We start from the raw sequence: 11,739 nt of genomic DNA, 5'->3' as shown, positions 1-11,739 counted from the left end.
GGGGGTGGCAGATCTGACCTCCAGCGCTGCGGAGGGGAGGGGAGCGGGCTGGCAGCGGCGGTTGAGAGTTGCCGCTGGCCGCTCGGGGGTAATCATCTGGCGTCGGGTCGGCTATCGGTCACCGCTATCGGCCATAGGATCCCCGCGGTCGGAGAGAACACGACGATTCCGGTCCAAACCGGGACTGTGGTGAAGCTACGCTGACCGAGGTACCGGTTCACATTAGGCAGTAGTGCGTGAATTGCCCATTCCATGACGGATGCCCAAGGGAGCGAAAATACTAACTCTGGCTATAATAAACAGGTCATGTACGCCACGGTTGGGTATTAACCAATAATTTGTTAACAGTTCACGACCTGCTGTTTGATTCTGTTCGTCTGCGACTTCACCGCCGGTCGGCTAAACGTTCACAAACACGCCATGCTCCTAAACAGTTTGCGATCTGTTCGCAAATGAAAATGCACCATTCATTGATCCAGGAGGAGGCGAACCAGTTTGTATCAGCGTCTGTTTTATTTTCAAGCACCGAGAAGTTTCCATCTGGCGTTCACCAGCTTGCGATATAATTTCACATATTGTAACTAGAGCAATAGGTAGCAAGAATCATTTGGGGGTTTGAAACTCTCAAACTCTGGAATATAGAAGTGACTGAAGTCGTTCGCCAGCCAGCTGCCGGGCTGAGCAGTGGCCAACTCAATGGAGGGCCAGGAGAGGGAGCACGGCGGCTCCCAGTCAGCTGCTAGCCTAAGTAGTGGTCAACTCAATGAAGGGCCAGGAGAGGGAGCACGACGGTTCACAGTCAGTTGCCGGGCTGAGCAGTGGCTATCTCAATGGAGGGCCAGGAGAGGGAGCACGGCGGCTCCCAGTCAGATGCCGGACTGAGCAGTGGTCGACTCAGTGGATGGCCAGGAGATGGAGCACGGCGGCTCCCAGTCAGCTGCCGCTGCTAAGATCGGATGATCTATGCCTGAGGTCATTTGCTTTCGTTCATGAGGACCGCGATAGATAAAAGAGAGGTAGATAGATAGATAGATAAATAGATAGATAGACGTACAATAGGCGTTTACTGCTCGTATTCTAATCATGCGGTTTCATGCTCTCTTTCCATCGGTCGCTCTGCCGTTTAGGTCAGTGACTTGGTTGGCCGCTTGGGCATCCCACGGATTAGCGAGTGTGCAAACGACAACCACAGCGAAACAAGCGCCATTACGTCAATAAAAACGAGAGAAATAAACACACGGTAAAGACATGATAACAACCACGCGACACCACAACACTCTCGGTTTCAAAACAGAAGACAGTTATCGTCAACCTAAGCCAAGGTCTCTTGTTCGCCAACAGTTCGTGAACCGCTCGCGCTCGTTTACATTCCTTCACGACTTGGACCACCGGCTGGCCGCTCAGGAAAAGTTCGCTCGTTTCTGTTTATGGATCGAAATTGACGGTCACCAAACTTTAATCTACGTTCTTGCCAAATACACATGCATAACATATATCTCACCTCCATTGGTGCAGATGTATTATAACCACACATGTCACGTTAGCCAGAATGACGTGGAGAGAAGAACAAGTCGCTGCAAACGGTCGCCTGATGTCGGAAACTCGCTCAATGAGCTGAATATGATCGCGGCCAATTGATCTCGTTCTGCGCTTTGCAAGGAGAGATAGCCCCGTACGCGAGTTAAAGATCCCATCAAGACACGGGCCATGTTCGCGACAGCCGTGCGAACTAGCTGGAACGAAGGGAACGACTCGAGTCCCAAGTACGCTGGCTCAAATTATGCATCGCATTTTTGCATGTTCTTGCTGGCCGGTAGGAGGCCTTTGTCATTCCGTCAAGTGGCGTATTTGGAGGTGATTCGTAGTGCATTACGAAACCACAATGTTGTTCTAATATTATATGTTAGGTGCACACAGTTAACGTGTGCAAATCGCATGCCCACGAGCACAATAAAAATAGGGGCTTCCAACATTTTTCATCGTTGCTACGTTGCTGCGGGGTGATTGCACATCGACGAAAGGCATTAGGGGTTTACTCAACGCTAAACATGAATGCAAGGTCAATATAGATATGGATATCATCAAAAGTGCTTGCTAAAACCTTTTACAGTTGCACATAGCATCTTGTTTCAGTCCTGCCCATCGCCGACAGTTTCCCGAGCTGGACGCCAGACGGTTCCAGCTGGCCATGCTGTCTGCCGTTATCCAGCATGTCCAGTGTATCGTTATCCAGTGTAAGATGACACTCCAATATGTCCCGAATGACCGCTTGTTTCCTCCCTAATCTTTGCATAAACAATCAAGTATTTTATTTCAAGTAGAGCAGGTTATGAAATCATGAAATTGCAAGAATTCACACAAGTCAGTTGGGAACTCTAGGAGTGGCGCGTTCTACCCTGATCCGATGTCAAACAGTTGTCAGTGATCCACATACAAAATACCCCGTAGAAACTACCCGAATTAAAATGGCGTTCTACATGTATCCGATAAACTTCAAGAGTTTGGTAGGACCAGACCAGCTTCAATTGAGTTATTCCACCAGAGGCCGCAGAACTTATCGCTGCAAAGAGCAATTATTTCAGTGCGAATAAATTCCGAATCGAAAACTCGCCACGCTTGCGCTATAATTTGCCGGTAACGAAATATCACTTCTGCGCGCTCGTACCCCATGGAGTAAGTAATGAAGACAAAACTCTACAGAAAGCTTCATAACAAAACCCATGGCAAAAATATTTGAAACGGATCAGGGGAGGTGTGCTGCAAGCTTCTATGCACTCAGCTTCAAAGCGAATTTCTGGTACACCTTATTTCTCAGTAGGTATAGTATGCTTTGTCATAAAAGGGCAAGGGCTGCAGTGGCCGTGACCGATTCAGCAAGGCGCCAGTTTGAATCACTGCCCCGCAGCTGCGAAACCCATCGATCGGCGTTTGTTCGGCTGTCCTCACAAAAACTACCAGCCGGCGTCGAATGTTTGTCTACGCGGAGGGCGCCGGCGGCTCGGCCGTGACCTAGGACGATTAAGCTGCCCCAGCCATGAGCTCTCGCTGTCAGCGTCGCTCAAATACCAACTTGAATCGACGTCACCGTCTCAGGAGCTCCCTTTAGCAGCTCTCCCGGGTGCGCTGTCACCAGTCACTCATATACGCCACCTCCACAGGGTCATCGCACCACTCGCCGCACGCCCGCGTCCGCACTGTCACAAGCGCAAGTGCTCTGACCTGTTTACCTTTGTGGACGGCCGGCCGGTGCGTACCGTGGGGCGGAGTCGCCGCGCCGGGCCCAATCGGCGCTCCGCTGCGGCCGTCTCCCGAACACGTGCGGCGCGCGCGCGGCCGCCAACACGTGCGCGCGCGGAGGTGACGGTGGCTGGCCGCGCAGGCGCGGACGCGGCGGTCGCGGCCCGACGGGCGAGTGGCGCGCGCCGCGGTGCCGCCGCGTCGGCCACCCCCGATGCGGATTCATACAAGTACCGCGCCGGCCAGCGCGCGGCCCATAACCGGTTCCGGCAATGAAGGCCCCCCCCCCCCTTGAAGACTGCCGCGCGCCAGAGGGTCAATTCGCCCTGCCTTCTGCGCCGCCTGCAACAAGGAAGCTGCCGGCTGGTGGCACAAGTATTCATGCGCTTGCAGCTGGCACCGAAGGCCACACTGCCTCCTGTGGCGTCGTCAATGTCGAGTGCCAACGCTGTGCAGACAGCGAGCCGGTTCATGCGCGCCGCTAAATGGCTTGTTTGCGCTGCTTAGTTAACACAACACAGATGTGAGAAAGGAAGCAACGCGTTATCGCTAACAAGTCAGAACAGCTGTCGGTCTGCCCTAGTTGTTTTACCGCGTATAGGAGCACGGGAACTTCCATGGTATTTACGAGTTGGAGGCGGTGGTGAGTGTTGTGGTGGGAGCAGATGAAAGCATTTCGATTAGCTTATTCCATGCCCCGTCATGATCTTAGTGCCAAATTTTCCCAAATGCCGGGGTCTCGAGCCAATAAAGCCCTCACAACGCGATAGTCCCCACACCTATGGCTGGATGACCGAGGAGCTATTGGAAAGAAACCCACTTCTTTCAAAATTTTGTTTTTAGACCTGACAACTTCAGATGCTCCATGCGACTTACAGTGTCTATCCATATGCAAGCGTAATAAACCCGACCGTGGCGTAGCGTTGCAAGAGAAGTCGTGTTGAACATTTGTCGTTGCCCGTCAGAGACAGATTTAGTATGTCAATACCAGCGCATGTAAAGGACGAGCTTTGCTATTTTTCGTTTTTGTTGGGATGATGCTACAAAAAAATGAGAATGCTTGGGCCACTGTATGTTGTCCCAGGTTTCGCGAAACACTTTAGAAATGTTCAACATTGTTTTGATACCTTTGTTTTGCTATGCTGTAGCATGCAAAAGGACGGTAGGTGACCAAGTAACAATATCGAGTTATATCACATCTGTTGTGGCCATGCTTCGAGAATAGCACACTATGTGTTTGTGACTGTCATGGTTTGGTCTCGTTTGGATAAGATTTCTTTTGGTCACCGCAGTGGTCATTTCAGAGCTCTGGGAAAGGGAATGAGGGATAATGTTGAGGCCAAACTACATACGCCTAGGGGTCCATCCTTCGATGGGCATCTTTCGACGGGCATCCTTCGATGGAATGAATAAAGCCCATAATATTTTTGTATCCCCCATAAAAAATTTTTAACACGCTCCTGACTTATATCGGTTTAGGAAAAACATGGTTTCTTAAGTTTATTGCGTTCTTTATGCAAACAAAATAACATGACGTGAAAGCTTCTGGGTTCTGTTTCAATAACGGAAAACAAATTAAACGAAAACAAAGCAGAATGCGCGTCTTCGAAACCAAGAGCGAAATATTGTGCGTATTTTACGTGGAGGGGAGACAGCTTTCACCAGCAGGGGACTGTTAATGGCCCCAATTACCCCTCCCCTTATTCACCTCAACTCTCGCTGCGCCCCTGCATGATGTCACAGTTTTGCAAACAGCCTGTCAGTCTCCTAGGTTTCCAAGGTGTTACGCTGCCAAGTTAGCTCGCTCAGTCGCTTGCCGGTGGCCGGACGTGGGACGCTGCTTAACAGCCCGATCCAACTGCAGGTGCCTCGAATTCGTGTCCAAGCTGAGCACCTTCTGTCGGCGTGCAGCGCGTCTCGTGTATTTAACACATCGCAGCTATTTCTCAGTTGGTTTCTCATTTGCTAAAGTCAGCTGGCCATGCATTACATCTGCCATCTGGGGGAATGAATCACCGCATTATCACCGCGTGTGTCACCCGTGAACTTGATCAGCTTGTGACAAGCTTAAGAAGACTCCCTCAAGCTGGGAGCAGCAGACCGCATAAAGTGGAGGATTCATATTACAAATATTTTTGTTAAAGTGCTTGTACAAGCACACCCTTTGGGAAGTCTGTTATAAAAAGTCCGATTCGTAAACAAACCGATATGTGAAATAAGTTACGTAGCCGGGGATGTTAGCGGGTGTGCATAGGGTACCTGTGCGTTGATGCATGCGCTTTCCATGATTTGGTAATCCTATGAATCCCGCTGACGAAAAAACTGCAGTAGCAGACGTAATGTGAATACGCAAACTTTACTAAACTGATAAATTTGCGGTGGAAACAAACCAATTCGCTGACGGTTGGGGTATCGAATATAAATGAGTACTTTTAGGATAGTACAGCTTTGGAACCAACCTCAGGCAAGTGATCGTCTTCTTCGTCAGAAACCCGTCATATGTTTACAAAGGCCAGTTTCCGAGGTCACATCGGGTCTTTGGAAAGTTAAGCTCTAAAATCAAGCCCTAAAGTCAAGACGGGTCAATGTGTATCAGGTCAAGCTCAGTGCAGTTCAAATCTGGCCAAGGTCCGATCAGGTCATTTTACATCAGCTATCTCACTATTCCCAGCCTCACGATCTATCACGACTTATGGTGTGCAGGTCAAAAGTAAGCAAAAGTCATCGAATACATGATTTTAGCTTTGAAAAATGTGATGTGCTTGTTGGCCGGTTTATAAAACTATTCAAAGCAAATGATTGCAGAGCAGCATCTATAAGTTCATTCAAGCCAACTCCTGTGTGATGTGATCTCCTACATTATCGAGTGGCACGGTGTTAAAGCAGTGATGCACTGCATAGTGAAAGCCTAAAACCTGGACAGGGGGCTCCAACAGCTGCCTCAAGGAACAGGCGGCCCAAAATGGCCCCGATGCCGACGCGCCCTGAAACACCAAATCACCACCACAGCCGCGAGCCTCTTCGTTAGTGAGATTTGGTAACTGTGACCTTACTTAGCCTGGCAACATTTTTGTTTTTTGTTCACAGAATATTTCAGGCTTCAGCTTGATCATTTCACGACAGCTGAAAAACGGTTGTGCCCAGAAAATCCATCTGAAACAGGTAAGCAGCTATACTCGTACCATGGGTGTGGCCGTGTGTACGCTATAACGTGTAGTGCGTAGCCATTCATTTTGGCTCGTATGTTCATGTGATCATCGGCAAGGTCCGAACTTAAGAAACGTATTGCATACTTAAAGTGTGCAACTCAGAAACTCTGCCACTTAAAAGCACATGCAATACATTTCTGAGTTTCTCCTCAAACACGGATTTTGTACATATTCCTCACAGGGATCTTTTTAACCTATTCTAAAATGGTGTTATGCAGTGTACACTTCCTCACGAAATATCCCTTCCTAACGTTCCCCCGCATATGCATTAGGTTGACGAACACCCTTTGTTTGGAACCTTTAGCGAAACCCACCATGATGAACAATCTGGTGTGCACTAAATACCTGATCAGAGAGCACCGTACCGACGAGCACATGTGACACACGGTAAGGCTGCCATGGTGCAATCGAGGAGACGCGGTGACTCTGGAGCACCTCTTTGCGGATTGATTTCTGGTCCGCTCTCGTTCTTCTTTGCTGAAAGCAGACTTGAAACCTGGGCGAAGACATAATGTGAATGGAGATGCCTGCTACCTAAACCAGATATATGTATATATCTGAGTCTATTTCACTTGCACATAGTTTCACCTTTCAGAGTCAATCACTCGCACAATAAAGGGCATATTTTCAATGTCCACACAATGACGACAAATATCCCAATAAGTGCGTGGTTTCAAAACAGATGCTTTGAAACACAGCGATACATGCTCACATTGCAATGATAATAAATCCGCAGATGCCTAGTATTTCAGCACTTTTTCGGAGTCCCTGGTGCGAGACACTTCTCAACGCTGACATTGTACCTCAGGTGGAGCGACTTCGTGAGCCTCTCAGCCCTCCGCCGAATCCCCCTGAGGAACTAGCCTGAGCCGCATAGGACTGTTGCATGGCATCATTTTGCGTGAAACGTGGCCGTGATTGCGTTCGAAACCTCGCTCCATAATCTCTATCCAGAGACTGAGACCTTGGCGCTTGGGCACTGTAGGCGGGACCCATAGGCGCATATCCGCTAGGCGATAAAGGGCCTTGGTTGTATAGATTGCCCATCCTTCCCATGCTTGTGGCTACACCAACAGGTCTTCCCATCGGCATCTGGCTGAAATTTGTCATGCTTCGACTTATCATTTCTGGTGTTCGATATTGCAAATTCCCTGAAGGAAACATCAAAGCCTTTTTGAACTCCTCTACGTCTGCTTCTATCTGAATTTCTTCCACTAGGTTGTATGAGCGTGTAAACATTTCGAGGCTCCGTCCATGAAAAGTCAACTGCGAGTGACAAAACTCCAGAAGAATTCTCCTCAGGTCACGGAGCTTTTTCATTTCAAAGTACTCCATGCTTTCTTCTAAGGCTGCATGTGTTCTGGCCACATCAAATACTGCCCTTTGAAGCTGTGCCTCGGCGACAGAAACTTGTCTTAGATCATCTGGAGCCCTCTCCCGAACTGAATCAAGTTTTCGACCTGTTTTGGCCTCCCTACCTTGAGCCTTGAACGATGACGTCAAGTCACTTCGGGCGTGTTTGCATGCCTCTTCATACGCTGAAAGGCCGCCAACTACTCTCATTTCTATTCTTTGGACCAAAGCCTGTTGCAAGTCCGCGATGCCACATAATGTATCAGCTAAGTGCGTAACTTGAGCTCTCATGGTACGGTTCAAGGTTTCCGTATCAGCGTATGCCACGATAGTTCTGGCAAGATCATCCACGGCGTCTCGACACTTGGCATTTTTTCTTGCTGTCCTAGCAAAGCTTTCGCACATGAGACCAAAGTGATGCTCAACATTATCGATTCGGCTATGAATGAACTTAGCTTGTGTTTCACTCACGGAATGGCTAGTCATAGCTTCCACCTGCGGCGCATATTGCTCACATGGGAAAAATTATAGACATGTATGTTAATATTTGTTTTAGCTACCTTGGTCCGACGGACCTAAAACTTCGTGAGCTGTGATCATTTTTCAAGTTGTTTTTTCGTCCGCGTGATTAATTGGCGCTCTGACGCGCTTGCAGTTTACAGTTTGTCTCGTAGGCACTTCAAATCATAGCTGGAATTTATAATTCGAGCAACAACCTGCTTCTAGCATGTATCTTTCAAAAATTCATGACATAGTCCAGGAACAATGGGAAATAGCGAAACATATCAAAATTTCACATTTAATCTGCCTTCAGCTGCCTATCTGTAGCTGTGGTGGCTGGATAAATGAATTTTGCTTCTAGACGTGCCACCTTCTGAAAACGGTTGGGGGCTCAACCGGCAGTGTTGGTCGTACCTGTTCTCAAAATGCTGTGTTTTCCACGGCTTTAGGCAGCTTTAATCTGCGCCCTCAAATTCCTAACAAGAATTATTTGACGACTCAACAATAGCTTGCTTTGGAGGAAGCAACGCATTGCATTCTGCAGTTGCATCTCCCCTTGCATTGCATCGCACGCGCATTTGTGTGTCAATTATGCATCGATATGAGCCTACAGTTATCTGAGAAGCTTAGAATTAGTTTTAGCTCACTGTTGTACTGTGATTAGAAGAGCCTGATATGATAAAGAATATGTCTCTTTTAGCTACCATCGAATATGGTCTTGACGAAGAAAGACTGTTCTGTTCAGAATAACGTGGTCGGACGAGAGATTATGGGCAACATTTGTGTACACTGACAGGAGTTCCCTGTATCTAAAACTGCAGCTGAGCTGGCACAATCACCTCAACAAGCATATTGATAGCTAAAAGGACCGACAAGGCAAAGGCTGGTGATCAACGTGACCGTCTTAAAAGAGGGAAGTCAGTGCTTTGCCACGAGTTGGAAGTGTGCCTACGGGAAGAGAAATAAAGGAATTGTTTGGGCGTATGAAGAAGGCCTTGTTCAGGAGAATGAAAGGCAAGCTTCACACCGTTTATCATCGAACTGCCAGTGTTGCGGACTGCTGCATACATCTTACACTACATATGGCCGGAAGCACAAACTTTGTATGAAATCAGACATTTGACATTTGACATTTGACATGACAGGGCAGACATTTTCCACCCTTTGAACGATTTAATTCTTTGTTGAGACTCGAGTTACACTATAGTTACCCCGTTAAACGTTGTTCTTTCAAACTGGCAATTACGCTCAGCACACACCATAAACCACACGATTTTGTGCAGATCCCGCCGGAAACATCTTTTCGCGAACCCCGTTGCACCCTGCAGAGATAGGACTTTCTTCGTCCATTCTTTTTAATCCTTCTTCTATCCGCCCTTTTAAGTTGTATGCTACAGTGCATTGCCAGCAATAACAACACAGTTACGTGCAATACGCCTTACAGCACTTGTAAATTTGTGATTCGACGACCGAGTTCGTGGATATGAATTCCGGCTCTTGTCTAAAATCTTTCACTCGAAACGCTACTAAGAGTATAAACTGTGCACTGTGTCGCAGCTTGAAAACGAGTCCAGAGCCACATGCCGTAGCCCTGTCATGGGGACATGTGCGCATTTTCCGCTTTCCGCTTCCGCCATGTCCGCTTTTTCCGCAGAAAATCTTGGTCATAAAGAGCCAAAGGACGGAAAACCCTGCGGACGGTCCGCAACTCTGACAGTCGGCGCCCTTTCTTTCTAAGCAGAAATATTTGGCAGGTCAGCGCCGTTGCTGGCATTCATGCGGCAATTGGGTTATCAAACCCATTTGGAGTGTTCCGGTGTTTCAGACAAGTCTACAGTGATAGCAATGTTTGCTGCATGCATTTTTTGAGTGTTATGTTTTGTTCTTGTTCTTTGAGAACAAACATGTCTCATTAAAGAACCGCAAAATCACTAGGGTTAACAATGGGGACGAGGGATAAGAAAAAAACATGATTTTTAGAATACAGATGAGAACAATGCATGTTTCTATTTAGACTTCGGTGCGCTTAAATTGTATTTTTGAAGCCCCTTCATTTGTTCCCGGCCACTCATGCGAGTTCATGGAGCGAAAAGCAGACATTCGGAAATATCTAGACCTCTGAGATTAATTTGGAAACTGTCATATAAATGTGATGGCGCATGCTGCAAAATAACACACATGTAAGATAAATACAAGCAGACCCCATGCATTGCCTCGGATCCTGTAGACGAGTGAAAAGGCCTTAATCGATACAGTTAAAACTTGGCCAGTCTAGGTTAAACTGCAAGTTGGTAAGGCACCGAGGGTGCGCAAAAGCTGATATGCGGCAGATGAAATACAGGCCGGTGAATCTGAAAGGGTATATACAATTGGGAAGTCCCGTGGTATGCTCATGTTAAGCCCTACCTCCCTCCAAATGTTTTCCTGGTTATCTCGTCCATGTGGGGCATCTTGCATTATCTATTTCAATTTGCAATACTATTTTCCACCAGTCTGGTCAGAAACTGCTTGATAATAAGAAGTCGAGCACAACTGGAGAGCTTCTTATGCACAAGCTTGAAATAATAAAAACATGATAGCCTATGTTATAAAAGCGCTAACAACGTTTAAAGATTGACATAGCATATGACGGATTTGTCATGGCAAAAAAATATAAACTCTTCTCACACTAGCAGCATTAGAGAGACCTGAAAAAACAGTACCGAACAATCCGTTTCTCTCTTAGTTTAAAAAACAGCCTCCAAATGCTACTGTGGAAGCAATGTAAAAGTTGCTGCCGATACTTCAAACTGCCATCGCCACCGTTGCAACTCTTCATTACCGGATGTTGATCCATAGACGGTCTGTGGTCCGGACCAGCTGATGTGCTGCCCCTTACCCGCGTGGTGTTTCCCTGGGGTGACAGTGTCTGGTGTCCAGGCGCCGATGCAGTCATGTGTTGCCGGTCTGGGCTGTCCCTGGGGTGACAGTGTCTGGTGACCAAGCCCCGATGCAGTCATGTGTTGCCGGTCTGGGCTGTCTCTGTGGTGGCAGTACGTCCGGCTGAGCGCCGGTGTTTTGCAACGACAACGGAAACCAAGAAACAGCGGGCGCGCATGTGCGTCTCATGGTATACTCTATGGCCTAAAGACTCTTATGTCAATATCCGAGGTGCCCTTTTAGGTACACTATTTGTTTTGTTATAGAATACGATGTGCACTTATTGTTCGATGCAGCAATTCCCGGTAAGGAGTGACTAGTCAGACATTTTCGTGCCCAATAATTGAACATTTCCCAACTAAATGTGACATCTGCCACAATCTTTTCAAACTATCCGCCAGGGGTAGAAAAAATGACTGTTTTGTCACCGACGTAATTCGGAATAACCTAAATTGTTACCTGGAGCCAACTCTATCACAAACCTTTGCAATATGATATAATAATAGCGATAAAAAACATG

General features: G+C 47.6%; 1 protein-coding gene across 1 annotated transcript; it reads right to left on the bottom strand.

Annotated features, from left to right (window-relative positions):
• Window positions 1–5,223: 5,223 nt before the first annotated feature.
• On the bottom strand, window positions 5,224–8,286 carry LOC119112780 (protein FAM92A-A-like). Its single transcript, XM_037237059.1, has 2 exons — window positions 7,411–8,286; window positions 5,224–5,236 (listed from the first exon to the last, which is right to left on the bottom strand). The coding sequence occupies exons 1-2, from the start codon at window positions 8,283–8,285 to the stop codon at window positions 5,224–5,226; spliced, it is 888 nt and encodes a 295-aa protein (XP_037092954.1). The 5' UTR covers window position 8,286.
• Between the last annotated feature and the right edge of the window lie 3,453 nt (window positions 8,287–11,739).

The sequence above is a fragment of the Pollicipes pollicipes genome, unplaced genomic scaffold, assembly GCF_011947565.3.
Source record: "Pollicipes pollicipes isolate AB1234 unplaced genomic scaffold, Ppol_2.1 Scaffold_7261;HRSCAF=8764_pilon_pilon_pilon, whole genome shotgun sequence".
Lineage (NCBI taxonomy): Eukaryota > Metazoa > Arthropoda > Thecostraca > Pollicipedomorpha > Pollicipedidae > Pollicipes > Pollicipes pollicipes.
Note: the sequence above shows the minus strand (reverse complement) of the source record. Positions and strands in the feature narration are given on the sequence as shown.

Coding starts and splice junctions, on each gene's coding strand:
- LOC119112780 (XM_037237059.1), bottom strand. CDS start 8,285: ATGACTAGCCATTCCGTGAGTGAAACACAAGCTAAGTTCATTCATAGC.